Raw genomic sequence first — 21437 nt, 5'->3', positions numbered from 1 at the left:
CTTAGATCACTTTTACTCAAAATTAAAAAAATAAAAATGTTAATAATTTTTTTAAAAAACCTCAACTTTTTATTTAAAAATGAAGATCTTCTCCAAGAATAATATCGCCGGATAATAGCATATCAGTCGGATATTATCACGTGCCCATATAAGTCGGCAAAAGCAATAGGTGTTAAATATGTACCAGGCATGAGGTACTGCATGTTCATCGCCTCCTCGCGCATTCTCTCGCCCCTCAAGCAAATCGCCGCGGCGCTAAACAAGATCGCGCTGACCAACGACCAACCGACGCCGACCCAAGCGACCACGTACGACCAGTCGTACGAGATTAGCGAGTTGTCTTTCAGGACCTAGACAGTTTTGCCCCCATGTGCCGTGCCGTGCCGTGCCGCGTCGGGCGTACATAACAAACAAAAAGAAAAAATACGGGACGAGTTAGTTTGGCCGTTTCATGATTATCGTGTCACCTGGCATGATGTACTGAACGTTCTGAGCCTGCTCGCGAGCACGCTCCCTTCTCAGGCAGGATGCTGCGATCAGGAATAGCGTCATTGTGCCCAGACACGTAGCTACCCCCAGCCAGGCGAGGTAAAACGACCAATCGTACCATTGCGCCGTATTGTCCCTTAAAACCTGTGGGCAAAATTTCATCAAAATCTGCTGCATACGATTACATCTGCCACCTTGGTCACGTGGAAATTCTTGGTTCGATCAGATGCCTGGAAAAATCTTTCTCTGATGCGAGATAAGCGAAATTTATCTCTGTATCTCCATTGTATTTAGTGTGATTACTATGTTCTACAAGATTAACTAGCAATCCACTTCAATTGCATCATAGGGAATTTTTTGATTCTGTATACAAGAAAATGTGCTCGACAGTGAGTGATTTCATTTAAAAAATTATAATATTTGAAAACAATTTTTATGTGTTTTGCTTAATAGATCAATTGCAGATGACATTTAAATATTCATGTGTAAATAATTTAAATGACTTAGAGACGAAGTGAAAGCTGAGGCAATTTCAGTTAATAATATTGTATTAACATCATATAGATTCCTAGTCTTTTGATGCGATTGATAATAGTTAATGACAATTTTTAACATTTTATAGAGCATTTCGATATTGCACTAAAAAAAGAAGTATTTAATTTTAAAATATTAAAATGTTTCATTCTTATCTCCATTTTTTAAATATTTAAAGATGTTTTAATTTTACATTTTTTTCAATAAACAAAACACTATGTATTTCGATTTAAAACACTAAAACGTTAAAAATTGAAATATCTTTTATTATTCACATTTAGTTTCGAAAGAAAATAAAATTGAGTACTTACGTTGCTCCATTGCTGATAATATTCCTCTCCGACGATTTTTTCTTTTTCATAATACTCGACGCCATGCCAGAGGCCCATACCGCCAGCACTCAGTAGACCTGCACGATAAATGCATATAAATAGATATATTTCAGTAATATCATATTATATATACGTTATAAAAAGTTTCCTGAATTTTAGACATGCTCGCGAATTTACGATTCAATCTTTTCAAACGATCGCTGCCTATAAATTTTATTTGCGAATTTTTATTCGAAATACCATCGTATCGTTTCCAATAAAAAATGTTCTTCATAAACAATCTCATGCAATATTCGAAAGTGTCCGTTTATGAATATTTAATTCCGAAAAACAAAAGAGAACGTTAGATAAACTCTGAAAAAACATCTCGGGAAGTATACTGACAGGCGAATAACATTAGAATTGCTGTAGCCGTGATGTTCCCTGCTGATCTTCTCCAGCAGCCCACTACTCCTGTCCAGAATGCCGAAAATATCGCAAGAAAGGCGACCATGAATAGAGCTATCACGGATCTTCCCATATCTGCGATAATGATAAAAAATTTTAACGTGCAGTTACGTTATTCGTGCATTGCGTCTTTTCTATATTAATGATGTTTCTATATTAATGAAAAATTTATGAAGTTTGATGAAATGAATGTTTTTATGAAGCTATATATGTGTTGTGTGTGTTTTTCCTCCAAGTCGTTTATACGTTGCCAAGTCAATCGTTAGTAAACTTTCCATTCCTGCATAGCAATGTGAATTTTAAAACGTCTGTAATATTATTTATATCCACAATGTTTGTTTCTGTTAATATAGATTAACATTAAACTCGGTTCAATTTACTCTTTTTTCTAATTCTTAGCATTGAAAGAAAATGAAGAGTAAATTGAACCAAGATTAATCTGCATTAGTAGAAACGGAGGAATAAAAGATATTAAGAAGTTTTTGCAACAACGTGGTTACGTTTATCCTTTTCCTAATTAGTTGTTAAGAAGAAGATAATCTGATCTTAGCGTTCACCGTATCTGGATAAACGGAATTGCAAAAACTCCCTAACGTCTCACAGGATTAATTTTTACGACGCCTTTTAGCATATATACATAATATATACATAAATGTATGAAATATTCGTACATATACAGAGTGTAATTGAAATAACGCTAACTAATCAGATAGTACTATTCCTAATAAAAAATCCTCTATCATTTTGTAATTTCATTTTCGCATTATTTTTTTCAGTTACCCAATGAATAAAATGTCTAAAATCGATATAAGATAGCCGTAAGATATTTTTAAGAGGTCTTTAAGAAAAATCTTCAAAATATTTCATAAAGAACACGGAAAGATATTATCTTAATATTGATAAGATCTTAAAATTGTCTTATACATCGCTTTTATCCATTTATTCGGCAATATTTGGAAATTAATATCTCGTTAATTATTGCGAAAATTGTAAAATGATAGAGGACTTTTCAATTAAGTTTTTTATTAAGAATAATGATTATGAATTGTATGATTAGTGGGCGTTATTTCAGTTACACCCTGTATATTAGGTGTACAAATTAATTCAATGCTTTTATCGGAGACTTCATTTATCGAGTCAAAACCGCCAAATTTCTTTCGCGAGGGTATTCATCAGTTGCCCGAAAGGAGTAAAGTCATCAAAAATAATGGAGATATTATTTCGAATATTATATTAAGTACTTGTCTTAGTGTGATAACTTTGAACAAAAGACACCGAATTAATTTGTATATCTAATAAATTAAGTACTACTTAGAAATTTGATATTTAAATTTTTTTTACATTCAATTTAAATTTTTTCAATTATAATATACACCAAGTATATTAAGAAATTTGATCGCGCTATACTTACGTAATCGTGTCATGGCATCGTCAGAGAAGCCTCTGGTTTGATTTTCTTCATCGGGAATGAAATAATCAATATTCATGCAATGTGTTTCTACGGGGCTCAGATAAGTTTCGACTGCAATGAAAAAAAACAATCGTGATAGAATATAAAAATGATATAAACGCACGTTACAAACTATAAAATTGTATTGTAAATCATGAATATAGATTTTTATTTACTTGAAATTTTGTTATTCTTCAACATTAGCAAAAAAACTTGTATTCTTCATTTTTGTTTGCGAAAATTTATTAATTTTCACTTAAAAAATATTTTCTCCTCGAAACATTATGAGTTCGCAAATTGCCTTACCAATTATGAGAAGAAATGTTTCACCAAATGGCGCACATAGTCTACACTTAATTGGCTAATTATCACCGACATTCTCATTTCACCAACCGCACAGACACAGACGTGAGTCAACGTTCATCTAACGAATTGATTACGACATCCAGAATCAAGACGTATTCTAAGCGAGATAAATGCGGAATCCTAATGAACCGCGAAATGACATTTACATTACACTTGTGAAGATACGATATCACATTAAAGATACACTTCGTCGAGAGCGAAATGTAATTTATTGTGATTTATTACTAATCACATAAGAATAAAAAAAAATGAATTTGAATGAAGGAATTTTACGTAAGATATTTTTCTAGTCAGAGCCTGAGAATTTGCAGGTCTTTTTATTTCATCAACTTCTTTCGGAAATATGTACATTTTGGAGATATTCTAAGGATATTTATTAGGTGTGGGAAAAATTCGTGACCGTTTTCCCGTTAGATGGACTAAATAAAACGACCTATTTTTCCCATACCTAATATATGTATGCAATACAGAATATCTTAAAAATTTTCCAGTGTAATTTCCTATAAATATGTATATAATGAGCGACCAAGTGCTGATCGTTATATCCGTTTATTCTCTAGTTGCAAACGGAGGAGGAGTGAGGGATCCTTGAAGGTGCATTTATTAGATATCTTCAGGGGATCATGTTTCATGAGGAATTTACTACTGGGATTTATCAGTGTTTCATGATCCCACAGCCCCGACAGCGTCAACGAGCGTGCGTCTCGAGAAGCATGCGACCCAGAATGCAGCGCTATCACCGGGCGCGAAGTGTGCGGTATGCCTTTACCTGTATACCCTGCAGAAGGGGACTTGCGCTTGGTCTTTCGGCTCTTTTACAACGGTACTCCTTCAATGAATCCTAATCCATGAAACGCTACCTCAGCATGTAGGAAAAAGTTGTAAAGCAGCAATTCGCGATTCCTTTTTCTGATCTTGAACGTCCTTTTTATAAACCGACTCAGTAAACGAGAATTAAAAGGGATTAAAATTTTTTCTATCCGAATGCGTATTTTAAATAGCGAATACTTTTTTTTTATTTAATTGAATTCAATTACATTCAATTGGATGTAATTGAAAAACTGCATTTCCTATTCAAAATTTTGAATTGAACTCTATTCGTAATTGTGTTGTTTTGCACAGAAAAAGCTAATTTTTAGATTGAAAAGCATAGAGATATGCTCCATGTAATTCCTATAAATGAATAAAAATGCATTCAAGATTGAAAAACATTCATTTTAACATTCGTGAATCAATATTTCTGAAAATCTGAATCCATTTCATTCATTTCAATCCATTCTCATTTGGTGGGGAGATAAAAAACGCAATTATTGCGTTCAGCAGAAAAAGCTTTATTGTTGTGATATTTTTTAATATGATTGATTTTGTCTCTTAATTCCTCTCATTGAATTTAAATATATACATATAAACCAAATTGTATTAAAAAATGTACAGTTGCAAAGATACTTTTTCTACTAAACGTGTACAAGACATTGATAATTGTCCATCAAAAGCAGTGTCTCAAAAAGTGAACTTTTGATTAATTAGATTATTGTCTTTAATGAAATTCAAGAAGGAATTTTTTAGAACATATTCGAATGAAATTTTGCTTGAGAATTTGAAATTAAAGTTTTGCACTATTTCAAGCAAAATAATATTTTTTTCTTTGGATATTGTATATTTTATTTTTCAATTGTAGATTCAATTCATTCTCCTTTGATAGTTGATTACTGTTTTTTGTTTTCATTTTTTAGTTGTGATTGAGTGAAAGTCTTCTGTTCAAAAGAACTGTTGGAAGTAACAAACGGAACTAATTTCAGTTTTTTTTTTAATTATTACGATTTCGCTCAAATTTTTCAAACAGTCAACTAATATAATGTTCCATTATTTATTTTCGCGAAAAATCCTGTATTCTTAAAAAGAACTACAGAATTATTAATATATCTTGATATCCTCATTAATGAAAATTATACTTAAATTTTATAATAACAATATTATATTTTTTTTCATTCAAGTTTTATACATATAATGATATAATATATAGCGAGAATCATTCGATCAATTTGACACGCAAAATTCTGTTATCGTAGGACCGGAAGTGAATTTTTCCGGAGGTAGGAACTTCATGGTCAACCTCCACAGGGAAACATACCGTTCGAAATATTTAAGATTCAGGCGACGGACGTTTCCTCGACTCTTTTTGAATCTAGTTTCGCCTAAACGAAATAAGGCGCCATGCCAAGATCGTTGACTCGTGCCTAACTGTACACGCGCTACACTCCTCGCCATTCCGGAAGAGGAGTCGTCGGCGACGGTGGCGATGCCGAGCGACCGCGGTCGGCGAGCCCTCGTACTTTTCATCGTGCATCGCGCATCGTCGCGTGATACGAGCGATACCGGCAGGTAGATAAAAGCTACCGGACCGGTCGTTGACTGGTTTCTTCGGATTTTTCACGTGTGCATTCGCAATCACACATGCTGACCTCGATTTTCGGCGCTGACCGACGCGACAACGGTATACAAGAGCGTGATACAAAAAATCATCCATAAAAATCCCCACATAATGTGAAATATTATCCAGTAGAGATATCGAGCAGACATGTCTCCAAGAATAAAAAGGATATCTTAAAGTTTGGATGTGATACATACGTATGTAAGGAATTACGAGGAGGGAGGGAGGGGGGAAGTGATAAAATATATTTCTAAAATATAAAACGTGTTAAAATATCAGAGGATATATTTAATAGGAAAAAATTCGATTTTTAAAGTTAAATCTTGTAATTCCTCACTTAATATTATTCACAAAAATCAACTGCACATTTGTTTTGGTTTCTTCTCACTGCAAAGGTCAAACGCAAATCACGCGACCCTAATAAATCGAAGCTGCCGGAAACGGATCGCCGGAAGAAAACGGCATGCCGAAACCGATAAGGTCGTCCCAGGCGAATACATCGGTCGGCGAACGGTACCGCGATATACGAGTGATGCATCGATCATTTTGATTGTTTTCCAGCCAAGCGACGAGAACAAACAGGAACCTTTTATGCGTCTGGCAATTTCTTCGTTCTTCTGGCAGACCATTGCGGATCGAACGACCGATAGAATCGATTCTCACCGATCCAGCCTTGATACATTCGCCTTTCTTCGCCGTTTATTCTGATCCCACGATATCTGCCGAACAGATACACAGATACACAGGTACTTTTACCGGCGCGGCGAGAGCGTGTTTTCGTTCGTGAACTCGGTGAGAAAGCATTGTCTCCGCCACCTTCAACATCCGCTTTGTCGGAACGCACACACACATTTTATCCAAATCAAATCGTCTAGTTTAACTCTGATGTCGTTTATCGTGACTATTCCGAAATCTGCAGAAGTTTCTGTCTTTCTCTCGAAGACAGACACCGATGTTATGTGAGATAATGAGAGAGATTACATTCATGTTGTCCAATAACTAATTGAGACGAGGCGACTTGTCACTTTACAAGAATACCGCTACACCGTTGTGTATAAGAAAGCAACTGATCGTTGTAGTCTTGACATCCTGACCGTCGGGATTTTGGGACAGCAATTTCACCTGTCCGCAATTTTTAGCGGAGAAGTTTTGCGCACGTAAGGCTTTGGAAGGAAGCCTTATATCTTGCGATATTTTGCGAAGTCACGCGAAAGAAGCTGCCCCAATAAAATATTAATTAAATGTGTGTTATAGAAATATATTTTAATGATCATTATGATTGATATTTACAGAGTGATACACGAAATGACATATCATTTGTTTACGTATAATACATTTATTTTTAACAAAATTCACATTTAATAGAATTTCTACGAAATACAGAAATTGTGTTCTAAAATTCACTGTCATTGCTGAAAACTTATAGTGCACGTAATGCTGTCCACAACTCTCTACTTTAAGAGGCCTTAGGTTATAAGTGATCGAAAAAGATTAAGATCCAGTTCCACAACTCACGATTAACTCTTAACCGAGGTTCAACTTATTCATTGTCTCTTTCTAATTCTAGAATTGGAAAGAGATGAGAAATAAGTTGAACCTCGGTTAAGAGTTAACTGTGAGTTGTGGAACTGTACCTAAGTGACAATAATTTCTGTTTTTAAAAGCATAAGTTCTGTGACCGATCGTCATTTATAACTTAGAACTTACAGCTTACGACTTCTTAAAGCAAGGTCGTGACTTAGCCTAACGTAAATTAATTTTCAGCATTAGCAGTGAATGTTAGAACAGCTAGAATATGCTCTTACACAATTTAAAAACCGATATTCCACAAATATAGTTTTAATGAAATAATAAAATAGTACGATATTTTATGTGCCACTCTGTATTAATTTTCATTTTACATACAAGTCTTATTCAAGCGTACGATCTAATCTCAATGGGTACTTTATTCAATTTTTTAATCAATCCTATCTAGAGAAATCTCGATCGTAACATGTGACATCGACACACTTTCCTCGCGTTCGCCTTGGAATTTTACTGAACACTAAGCACCGCTTCCTCCCTACGATGATTCGCTATTGTGCGAACAACAATGGATTTTATATGAGCTCCCTAATGTATGGTATGCCCGCATCTAACACGGCTAGCCATAAGGTACGTTTTCACTTCGTAGCGCGCAACACGTTTTTCCCTTCCCGTTCGAAGAATGCGCAACCTGAAACTTCCGGAAGAACTGGAATCACCTGTACCGCGGACTGTACTGGACTTGTATGAAAAGTATATTCGCACGTGTATCTTTCTCTTTTTTTTCTTCTTCTTTTAACTTCTGGCTCGCCATATTGAGATTCGAAACGTGTTGAGAATCGAAACTTCACTCGCTTGACGTTTTCGAAAATCTAATCCGAAATCTCAATTTCGCGGATAATTGCATGCTTTATCAGACTATTCAATATAATACAAGAGGTTTCAAAAGCTAATCCTAGAATATGTGTGGTTCTGAAAATAGACATTATCTAAGACGACTTGCACAACTTCTGGAACTGAAGAGCAAAGTGTGCTGTTTTGCATTCATGATTGTATATTCTTTTTTTATTAGAGTATAATCTAAAGTTAGGTCTTATTACGTTACATCTTCTACTTTACATTCCTTGCATAACACGACACGTAGACACAGAAGACCATTTACATATTTATCACATGATATTTTTGTCGTTTAGTAAAACCGATCTGCGCTTGCAGCACAATTCGATCGTATGCAATGCACGTCCTCACGACACTGATGCTTGCATAGTAATTTCAGATTATTATTACGTCATGGAATGAACATTGCACGATCATCGAGATATATAAAAGTCGATTCGTATGGCGTAAAAAAAATTTTCATCGTATATATTGATACATTATTCTAATCCATTTTTAGGATCCTCGTGTATATGCATTCCAGAATATAACGCGATAGGTTTTTAATCTGAAACATTACTTATATAGTATATCAATTATAGAAATTTTAGGATTAAAATTGATTTTTTCAATACCGATTTATTTTAATTGTTAATTTAATTGTCTTTCTTTTCTTAGAGACAAAATTTAATAGATAAAAGAATGATTAAATCTAACAATATAATATATTATAGGACTGTATATGTGATAACACAAACTATAGAAATCAAAGCCTTAAACGATCTAACTGGATTTTAAATGCTTGTATGATTCTTATGTGAATTTATATATTACGTATGTAGTCCCCAGAAACGCGCGCCAAAATGATTTTTCGGTCTTGAAAACTTGATGCTAACTCTACTAATCTATCGCAATAATATCACGAATTAAATTGGTTAGCAATTTAATAAATTTTTGATGCTTATTCGCATCATCGAAACGGTCTTAATGTTGAATAACAATTATTAAATCTAATAATTATCGAAGGTACTGATGCTTAGACCAACCAATTTGATTGGATTTTAATATCTTAATTTATATTTTGTGACCTAGATTTGTATCAAAATTTATTTAATCGGCACATATTTCTTGAAACGATGAACATCAGAATCATTATACGAGATTATGATTATAATCGGGTTAATTACCTTGATTACGGATTTAATTACATTCTCTGTTATAATTTAAAATTATATATCATCGCGTTTGATTACGTATGACTGCGTTTATGTATCATTGCAGTTACGTACCTCATTCTTAATTAGTTTAATTATCTACAAAGACAAACATTGTCGAGTTTCTTCGTTTATTATCTTAAAAATACGTGATACCTCGCTGAACATTACTGTACGACATATAAATACCATGCGTCATTACCGTAGAAAGTTTCTAATTGGAAAGGCGTTCCAAGCCATAGAGCGTTATACACGATGCGAAGTTACGCATGGGGAGTAAGATTTGATCACATCCTTGTGCGTAACATGCGTGCTTTTATTCCGGGTTTAAATACCTTAAATTTGTTGTTCAAGACAAGACTCTAATTTAATTGTACCTTCTTTTTAAAATCGACGCTTATCGAATTCTACCATGTCCTTTCTCTTATAACTTCAAAATATTTAAACTTTTATCTTATATAAACTTTAAGAATTAATCTCTACATTTTAGGAAAAGAGAATTTTTTTAAAATACTACAAAAATAAATTTGCATTTATATCTGGCAAAATTTTTCAATGAAACTTTATTCTCTTTGTTCTCACAGTCAACCGAAGCTTACATGCAGCTTGTGTTTTCAAAGCATTAACACGCGATCGATTGGCATGTCGGCTGTTTCGCAACAACTGTGATCGCAACGGTCCACTTACGATGTGCGCTCTGAAAGAAAAAAGACCACCAAAATCCTCGAATCCGGCAAATCTTATCGTCCATTAAATAATTGAAGACAAGGATTCCAATGTAAAAACTTCGCGCAATTTGATTCGAAGATAGAATTCCATATTTCCGTTATTATTTCCTTCGAAATAGTGTCTGAAAAACCGTGATGACATAATCATTTTTATTGATTTGTTGAAAAATAAAATAAAACAGCTAGCGGATATACCGGATGCGTTGCTTCGCGGCGAATCGACTTTATTTTGTGTGTTTCTGTTCATCATAAGTTCATTCGATAATTTTGTACAATTTATAAAATATTTTAATCCCCTGGATTTTTACAGCTAAGATAAATTTTTTTTAATATTTCGCCACAATTAGGAATTTATTTAAGAGTTTTCACTATAAGATTTTATTGTTTACAGAAATCTAATACTGATGAATGAAATTTATTACTGAAAAACAATAATTAATTACTACTAATTTGGAATACTAAAAGACTACACTGAACAACAATGCTTTTAATATTTAAAATAAATAACAAACTAATCAATTGTCTTTTAGTATTAAACTGATCAGTGTTAGATTTTTGTAAAGATTTAACTTGAAAGCAAGCGAATGCTTTAAGCCTAATGTACAATGTGCTCTTTATTTCCTATTTTTGTTTTTATCTTTTTTTTCTTCTTTGCAACCATTTTATCGACAATTGTATTCTTGCTACATATCGTATTTCTTGTTTTGTTCGTTTTAATCTCGGGCGATATAAAACAAAAAAACCGGATGAAAAGCAAAAAAACAAATGTAAATAATAGCAAAAAGCAAGAAACAGGGAAAAAAAGCACATTAGAAATAGAACAGACTTTAATATCTGTATTTTTTTCTTAGAATTGCATTTCAATAAATAAGAAAAAAAGCGTTGGTATCCCAGCAAACGAAATGAATTGAAATGGATTCAGATTTTCAGAAATATTATATTAATTCACGAATGTTAAAATGAATGCTTTTCAATTCTGAATGTATTTTTATTCATTTATAGGAATTGCATGGAACATATCTCTATGCCTTTCAATTAAAAAATAATATTAGCTTTTTCTATGCAAAACAACACAATTGCGAATACTGTGTTCAATTCAAAATTTTGAATAGGAAATGCAGTTTTTCAATTGAATCCAATTAAATTCAAAAAAAAGTATTCGCTATTTAAAATACGCATTCGGATGGAAAAAATTTCAATTCATTTTAATCCATTCTCGTCTGCTAGGATTTTATGATTCATTGATATTTTTTATACGAAAATATAACACTTGGCTATGTGCGATGGTGAATCCTAGAATGAGAAAGCGCTGTGAGATACATTGCGACGAAGCTAACGGGTGAAAATGTACCTTTCTCTAAAGATTGTGCGCGTCTGTGCGACTGATTATAAACTGTTAACCTATTACGTCGAATCGGATAACCTACGACATTACGAGATCATAACGTAGAAAGTTTCCTAAAGGCCGCGTAAGGGGTGTCGTTGAACGAGGAACTCGGAAGAATTTGTCGATCCTTATACAATTATTACGGATACCGATCAAAGGTGAATAAGACGGCAATTCAATTCTTTGCAATTTTCATTATTTGACGTAATTAGCCTGTCTGCTGACAATGTACTATAAAAATAATAATGTAAATAATTGCATGTTATAAGCAATTTTAAAATTTTTCCGCAACCTCCAATATGGAATGGTAAAGTGCACAAAGTGATATTGATCTTAATAGTAAATAATTGAATGCTTGATTAAAAGAAAATATTCGTCAAATAAAAAATAACATTTATCGAAATAATTATTGAACTGTAAATCGTCTCTAAATCTATTCAGGATCTATTCACGCCAAGTTCTTCACAACTTTTATTAAAGCATGCATGATGATTAATTATTAAATGATCAACTCTGCTTGGGAATTCTTACCCGTTGGTGGTCTCTCTTTAGGATAGCATATCCTAAATAGACCTTGAGTCCTTGTGAAATAATAATATTTCATGTTCATTTGTTCCACCAAATGGCTTTGCTCGGCATGCTTGCTCGCGTATTGCTATAACAGAAAGAAAAAAATTCCTTGAGCGTCAAGTGTTGAGTTTTAATATTCAACAAAAGTTATACAAAATGCATTATTAACGATGATGAAGTGAAAGAGCAAGAACAAAGTCGCGACGAATAATTCGCCTTGACGGAGAGAGCTACCGGACGTGTGTTTGCGAATGCAGATGAAGTATATACACGCTCTTCCTTTCGCGAAAATGTTATTATCGTTAGAAAGTAAGAATACCGCGTTCTTGTGATAGAACATCTGTTAGAATCTCTCCCTCTCGCGTTTTTAGCGAAAGAGATGGCTTTACCTTCTCAGAATTTATTCTAAATCCTAATTAATTGATTCACGCGAAACTATTTTAAGACTTAATTATAAAAATCCATGGGGCTGAAAATGAACGATATTAAAATGAATTAATGATATAAAAATCTGTATAATAAATCATAGCGCGATTGATGCTCAAATTTCGTGAGTTTCGCAATTATAAATAAGAAATTGCCGATGGATGAAATTACGAGTAGAGAAAACGACTCATTTTATTTCATATCACTTCGAGACATCGATATTCCTCGAAGAGCCCGCCCATGAAGATCACAAGAATCCATATAGAGAGCATTTATTCGTGCGTGTCGACAAGCAAGTTGTACCGTGCTTTCTTAGTTCGATTTCGTTCGACTTCGTTCATATCGTCCTCGAAATTTAATGGAATTTCAGATCATATAGTAGGTGTGCGTCGGTTTCGCCTCTATCGGCGGCGGTTCTTCATGGTTGATAGTCTCACACCGATCCGGCAGGACTCGTCCTCGGCGAGCAGATATCAATGCCGGCTTGAATCGTTACGATCTATTTTCTAGAAAGTTCTTCTTCGATTTCCCGATTCAACGTCTGGTAGAAAGTATAATGATACATCGCGCTATATACGCGGGAAATCTTAACGCATGAATCGCGATCGTCGCGTCGACGACGGAAAGAAACATTTCCGCGAGTCGAAAACGCGTGCTTTTTCTTTTTGTGTACATGAGTCACTTCCCACGAGGCATTTCGCTCGATCCGTTGTCTGCCGATTGCTGATAAAAGGTATCACTGTTTCGCGAAAGCGTTTCTTTCAACGTTTCTCCCAGTCGTTTTCATAAATAATATCAACAATTCTACACGGTACACACAACAGTTCCCCGCACAGAGCTGTTTCCACCTGATAGAAAAATGTATTAAATTTTAATAAAGATTTGTTTGAATAGTACTAACTTATCATTTTATCATTATCACGATAGATAAATGTTTGAAATAAAAAAAAATGATAGTTGAATCAAATTAACCTCTTTAAACCTTGTATACATTACAATGTAAAAATGATAGTTGAATCAAATTAACCTTTCAAATGTTAATTGTATACATTGTAATGTATACAAGATTTAAAGGGGTTAATTTGATTCAACTATCATTTTTTTATTTATCAAACATTTATCTGTCATAAATGATAAGTTAGTACTATTCAAACAAATCTTTATTAAAATTTATGGATCTTATGGATTTTAAAATTTATGGATCTTTATTAAAATTTATAGATCTTATGGATCTATTATGAATTTTATTTATGGATCTATAAATAAGAACCAATTGCTTGAACAGGTTACATTCCAAATCTCATTGAAAAAAAAAGTGTTGCAAACCGTTCTGACTATACATCAACCGACCACGACTGTAAATTTGAAGACATTATCTATTTAAATTATTTTTTCTATCGATATTATCTGAAATCAGATGTATATAATAATGTTGGAAAAATAGTCAAGAAATTAATATTGTGGTATGAATTATTTATGTTAAAGTGCTCTTAACTTGAACTTGAAAATAGTTTTTTTTAACATGGTTCCATTAAAGTCAGGTCTAAAAGAATTAAAGATTCTTGTATCAAATAAATATATATATATATATATGTTAAATTTACAAATATTTATTAAAAATTAGCATTCTTTTTCAGTGTTACTATATGTTCAACTTATTTTGAAAGATTAACCAGTTTATGATGTGCACGTTTTAATTCCTTAATTGTATTAAAAGATTGTTGAAATCAGAATTGTTTTCGCTAAAGGAAAATCAATTTCAAAACATCGATTAGATTATCAAACATTAGCGACGGTATATTATTACTATAATTTTTATAATAAAACGCTTATTTTTTTATTAAGAAATATAAACTTTACTTTGTTCTGTAGCAATGGAAAAAAATCTAAAAAATATCAAATTTACAGATGGGAAATGTAGTCGAAGTTTTATCGCTCTTAAAGCGATTGATTTATACGGATATGTGCCTTTGTTATACAGAAAGCAGAAACACGTTCGCGTTGCGTCTGTCAACAGCAACGTCATGTTATTTCTGAAATTCCACTGCCGACGTTTTTCCTCGATTACCAACAGATAATCGTACGAGCGTGACGTACATCGCTGATGCAAGTCTCGATTCAACCTTGGTGAACACCCATGCGTTCTGAACAATTCTCTCGAAAGAACGCGCAAGGTAGATGATGTACGTTCGTTAGAACGGTGTCATTTTATTGTTCTACGTAGACCAAGTAACTTTGTAATTCATGACAAATCGAGTAACACAAAATTCTATTGCATTATTATTGAAACTACTATTAAGAAGAAGTTTGTCGTGATTGACAAACATCCCTAGATGTAAAATCACGAGAGAAAGGAGATTCAGTCAAGTTTTCTCACTAATCGCAATCTTATCTTAATAGAATTTTGACGAAATATTTTAAAGAATTTTGAAAGAGAAATATTAATTTTTTGTCTGTAAAATGTAGGGATACTCAACTTAAGAGAGTGTGTTTTTCTACGAAAGTTTCTGCGAGATTTGAAAATGCAACATGTGAATCCCCTCTCGTGACGGTACATATCATTTATGCACAATTAGCGTCATTCGAGATTAGCGAGAAAAGGAAGAAAGGAGGATTTCAATGAATCCCAGTCTCGTCTAGGCCACGCCATTCTGCTTTCACGTTGCTATTTCACCATTGCTTGAATAGCGCGGGAATATCGTTAAGTTCGTCTGATTTCTTTGACATAGAAAGGAAAACCTCTCTTGGGACTCACAATGAAGATAATGTTAACTATATTAAGATAATTATATTATCAAATGAAGAGTTTCAACTCACGTGTCTTTCGAGAAATATTTTCTATAGCATTTTGTCGGCGATTTCGTGAAATCATATTTTCTACATTCTTATCATATTTCTACTGTAACTGTCTCATGTCAGCAGCGTTGATTTTAGACATATCTTCAATTCGTCATGACATTTTAACACTACGGTTGTAGCTACTGATTGTATTCTGGTGTGGCATTTTCATTAGCGGAGGAAAGCGTGATAATTATTGCAATAGTTAGAAGTGATTATGCAAAATACTTGAGCATGCTCGCGGAAATGGACAAAGGATAGCTTTCACTCAACTTGTCATTCCCGTCTTCGTTCCTAGTTCTCGTGTTCTTCGAACAAATTATCGACGCCTATATATCAATTGATGTAAATTGTCGGGGCGTTATCGGTTCGGTTGCGGATTCGTTAAAAAGGGAGGCCCGTTCACCTCGTACGCGAGATTTTTAGCTAACAAGTTATGTTGTGTATGGCAACTTTCATTTGAATTTTTCCTCACTGCCGACTAGCTTATTATTGGCTGATCGTGTCGCGATTTTTCCGACTCTGTGCGATATCTTATGATTACGCAACTCCCCGCTGAATTTGAATAATTCGCCGTCGCGCATCGATTATTTGAAGGACCGATTATGAACAATACGGACTTGCACAGGCATTACTATCATTTGAATGACAATCGATGTAATTTACCTTATTTCCGGATACTTCTAAAGATTTTGTTGCATTAATTTGTCACGCCGGACGGCGAAACGATGCCTTAAAATTATTCAATTGGCAACTGCAATACTCATCGATATCCTCGCAACATCGAACAGTCCACAATCGAGAGAGTTTAATTTCTTGTTCATAAATTTTACTTTTTTTAACGTTGAGCAATAGAAATTCTTACATATTTCAATACTTATATACCAGGCATGCACAGTCAGTATAATCATTCTCTTATAGTTTCCAAGTTACTTTATAAATTCCTTATTTTTCGTCATTTACACCGAAAATAATGATGATAAATTCTTCTTATAAATATAGATTTAAAATTTATTTAACAAAAGTAAGAGTTTTGTATGTATCGTGAGAGGCTATTAGAGCTTAGCTAGTTAACGTCCGCTAATGAGAATGTAATTAAATGAATTATGTAATCATTCAAATAATATAAAGCTCTGATAGCCCCTCACGGTATATACAAAATTCTTACTTTTGTTAAATAAATTTATATATAATATATATATAATATATAAATTTATTTGATAAATATATTTGAAGTATATTATTCATTAGAGCTTATTGTAATACATTATTAAATTGTTAAGAATTTTATATTATTTTTTTATTATAAAAACAATTAGCAAAATCATAAAAATACATTAATTTATATATATATAAATGAGATTTCAGTAAATATTTTCAACTAATGATCTCAAACTTTTGCCCGATAGTGTATTGAGTGTATGTTACCCAACACACAAATACTATCCTTAATGCGACTTTTACACAACTTGTTTGTACTGAATACCATCAATGTTGACACATTGATTACTATATTGGCTGAAATATTTTTGCTTTCTACATCTGTCTTCTTATAAACTTGTGCAGCGTGTTACTATTCGATGGCGATAAAAATCGAATGCTTTTCTCAAATGCCAAAAAATCTGGATGGCATAGATTAAATGAATTATATCATGTATTGCAAATCGTTGTGTCCGAAAGCGAAATTCGTAAAGTCGCGAACGTTGCATTATTTTTGTACGATGAAAGACGCGTCGTCGGATTCACATCGGGGACATCGATGGATTCCGTCGATGGATTCGGACAGAAAGCATACTCGTGCAATACTCGAGTTTCTCCGAATTGTTTCGCGCACGAAGCTGCGTTACGCCATTCAACATCTTTAAAAAGCGTCGCAGATTGCGAGCCGCGGCCTTGAAGAGTCCTCCACATACCACGATTCCCTTAACTTATCGATTACAATCGTGTCTCAATTCTTCGTTAAGAAACATGACTTGTTGGCGAAATAACTAGCGTGACGTGATTTCGTACTTTGTTAATTATCTGTGTGATTTTTTTTTCACCCAATATTTATAAATGCGCTGCATTTACGCATTAGTTTGCGTTTAAATGGTGCTCGAACTTATTTAAAAGTATTATTATTTAAAATATTCGCTCGCTTTCTTTGAACGGATTACATTCTCAAATATTATCCTGTTTCTCCGCTTATCTTGATGTCAAGAATATCGAAGTGAATTCAGGTGTGCGCATTCCTTTCCTCGCGCGCCCAGCTCGCCACGTCACCTTCATTCTCGAATGAAAGTACAACGACTATACTTGATGAATATAATGCCGTGTAAGGCGCTACTGCATACGTAGGATGAGTGCTAAATGGACGCCTTTATGACCATCCGAACAAGCAGGAATACGCGAACGATGTAATCAGCTCATGCCAACGCAACCGAGCCATCCTCGCGGGCAGGATAATAATATTACACACACATCGTGTAAATACGCGCGAGAGTTCATTACGAGTAATTCATTATTAAAGCGGGAGCGGCAAGGTGAAAATTACCGCGCAGTCGTAGATACAAGCATCTCGGATTTATACAAAGCTGAGAAAAATATAATATCTCGCGCGTAGGTACATGTGAAATTAAATGTTTTAATTGCTTTTTTTCTTGAACGTAATAAAGCAACATGGAATCAATTCGTAGAACTGATTCAACTTTTTTAATCTTGTAATCTTGTACTATAGTCTGTAGTCAGAAATAATATTCCAATTAAAAATCTCGAATGTTATAGTTCTATCAATCTATCGATCTTTCCTCTAAATATCATCATCTTTTCTATTTTTATTTTTAAATGTTATTTTTAAATCAAGAAGAAATGTCAGAGTATTAGGAAATAATTCACTTTCTTCATAATATTCTCGAGCATATATAAACACGTATAGTATGTTTCTAAATAAGAATTTATAGACACGATCCACTCGATACTGCAAATGTTTCAAAGTAGTTTTTAATTGACTAATTAATCAAATTTTTTTCTTTCGATTAGTCAAAGCAAATACTTCGAAACATTTGTAATGTCAAGTGGACCACATTCTATCTTTCGTTGCGCAATTCGAAACGAGGACAGAATTCAACGAGGACAGAAAGGAGATTATAACTCGTCCATTTCGTTCAGATCGTCCTTTGAAAAATCGTATTTACTGCCCGTAGTCAGGCCTTATATTTAAGGTTTACTTAAATTTATCTTCAGATGCTCTATGAATTATCATTGGCTACTGAGATATCTAAAGATAAATTTAAAGAAACTTTAAGTCTAATAAGAATCTGACTATGAATACGCTCGAGTAGAAACCTGATCCTACTTTCAATCTCTTTCAACCTTAATTAAACCTTATAAATTTATTTTGATACTTCAACAATCAAATAGTACCTCTTTCAATATTATTTAATCTACAGCTTCTATATTCAGAAAACTTCTTTTGAACCTAAAAATAGGAAATTTTCCAATAATTGCCATTTACAGACTCAACATAGGAGCTCAATTCATTAGATTAGAACTTATTATAAATTTCTAGAGTCTATATACATCCTAAAACTATAAAGGTTTAAAGTAGGATCAAAATTTCGACTCGGGCGAGTCGAAAGTTTATATAATAGTTCTCCTCAGCTGAAGAGAATCGCCGAAGCTCATTCTCATTGATGGAGTCGTTTTGTTAATGTTGGGAATTTACGCGCATTTTCCCGTTAATCGACAGCTACTTCGCGTGCTGACGAGGTCGCATCGCGGGGTACGCGGGGGCTGTGGAATTATCACCTCGCGTGCGTGCCACTCGCAGCGGAATAGGCATTGGAACTTGGAACATGCGTCCGCTCGCGCCTACTCTCGTCGGCGGTCGGGATGCGCTCAGCGATGGCGATATAACTGTACGCGGCGGTTCTCCCGACACCTTCTCGTCACTCGAGCGAGGAAGTAAGGTAGCTTAATCGGCCGATCGTCTAGGTCCGGGAATCGCGCGGTTTCCTGACGCGCGAAAGAAAATAACAGAGCGTCACGCAGCGTCGCGTCGCGTCGAGTCGCGTTGCATTGCATTGCGTCGCGAGAATCTCTCGAATCAAATATTTGCGCATCCATCTTCGTCGAGAAGTGGATCAGTGGTGGATGATCTATCGAGCGGTCAATCTTTAATTGTATAAAACGCGATTGGTCCACGCGGAAAAATCAATTTGTATATTTTAATGAAGACACTCGACTGAGGTAGAAAGTCGAAAGTTTAACAGAGAGAGAATTAGCTATCAGGAACATTCATAAGTCCTAAAAGGGCTCCATATGGGATTTTGATAAAATACCAATTTTGAATTTTTAATAAAATTACTGATTACAAAGAGGAACTATTAGATATAGGATCCTTAGGTCCTAAAAGTCCATGTGGAATTTCAGTAGAATGTCAAATAAGTTAAAAAATGAAGAGAATTTTGATACTATAGGAAACTGATTGAATACGGCGTAAGCTTTGAGAATTTGATTGATGCAATTGTTTGAGATAAAAAATGGAGTCAATCACATCTCATGAAAATGAGATATGAGGGCGAATTCTTGAGTCGCGCGTGATTGTCCATTTATGCGAATTTGCTCTCTCTTGTGTGAATCCCGATTCAACGGAAGCTCATCTGTCGTCTCTCGATTCTCGTGTAAAAGGACATACGCCGATACGCGTCAGCCTCATGATCGGTGCACCAAACAAAACTCGTTGAGTCAACGCGCTGAGAATGGGCGCGGCTCGGAATGTCGATCGTTCTGAAGGCACGGGACGAGAGATGGGAGATCGAGACAGGAAAGAAAGAAAGAAGAAGAGAAGAGAGGAGAGGAGAGCTTGGCTCGAGAGAAAGAGAAAAACGCAAGAAGGAATGAGATACTCGCGAAATGAGATTCCGCTAACGAGATAATCTAATTAATCGGTGACGAGCTTCAGCTGCTTAAAGCGACCTCGATAATAACGTCAAAGACAAGAGATGCATAAATGATGAGTTTCTTCGAAAAATAAAAATTATCATGCAGGTTGAGTCCTTCTCTGCGAGTTGAAAATCATTAATCGCGAAGCAGTCGGACGAATTTGTTGTACAATCGTATATTATAATCAAGATTGGGTAAGTTAATGTTTTTTTTTAACTGAATAAAGTTAAAGTTAATGGCTTTACAAAATTAATAAAGTTAAAATTAAAAGTTGAAAGAATAAAAAATTAACGTAAATTAAGTCAATATTGAATTAAGTTAAAAAAAAGTTAATTTTGAAAAAAATTATTTTTTAGATCAAAATGTCCTAATTTTTCTTAAAATGAGATTAAATAACAACTACAATATAGATTATTTATATATAAGTAAATTAAATTTTTAATTTTTTTATTCATATGTGAATAAGTGTATAACACATAACGATATAACTATATAAGTTATATAACTTTAAAAAAATAACCAACACATAAAGAATATACAAGATCAGTGATTACTTTTTAATAAGTTTTAAGCCATAAGAAATTGACCAATTATAATCGAATGCGAGAAGCGAATATTTGATTATTGGTCAATTTCTTATGACTTAAAACTTAAAACACCTATTATAGATCCGGACTAAGGCTTATGGCACAAGGCATAACCCAATTAGAGGGCTGTATTATCTTAAGAAATTACTTAAGATAGTTTTAAAATATGAACAGATTACGAATATATGCCTTTAGTCTTATTATAGCTTATTATTTTTCTAAGATATTTAAAAGAGATAAAAAAATTTTTTAACTTAAAAAAAAGTTAAAAAGTTAACGTTTAAAAGTAACTTAGTTAAGTTTAAAATTTAAATT

At 33.8% G+C, this 21437-nt stretch overlaps 1 protein-coding gene across 1 annotated transcript in view; it reads right to left on the bottom strand.

The window, feature by feature from the left end:
* LOC105624170 overlaps nucleotides 1-21437 on the bottom strand; it is a 27791-nt gene that overhangs the window by 2620 nt on the left and 3734 nt on the right. Inside the window, exons 2-6 of the mRNA XM_012205529.1 lie at nucleotides 12310-12433; nucleotides 3214-3324; nucleotides 1740-1877; nucleotides 1335-1432; nucleotides 185-350 (exon numbers count right to left, since the gene is read on the bottom strand). Coding sequence (XP_012060919.1) covers nucleotides 185-350; nucleotides 1335-1432; nucleotides 1740-1877; nucleotides 3214-3324; nucleotides 12310-12433 — 637 coding nt within the window. The remainder of the gene's footprint in view (nucleotides 1-184; nucleotides 351-1334; nucleotides 1433-1739; nucleotides 1878-3213; nucleotides 3325-12309; nucleotides 12434-21437) is intronic.

The sequence above is a fragment of the Atta cephalotes genome (genome assembly GCF_000143395.1).
Source record: "Atta cephalotes unplaced genomic scaffold scaffold00074, whole genome shotgun sequence".
Lineage (NCBI taxonomy): Eukaryota > Metazoa > Arthropoda > Insecta > Hymenoptera > Formicidae > Atta > Atta cephalotes.
This window is presented reverse-complemented; position numbering and strand designations above follow the sequence as displayed.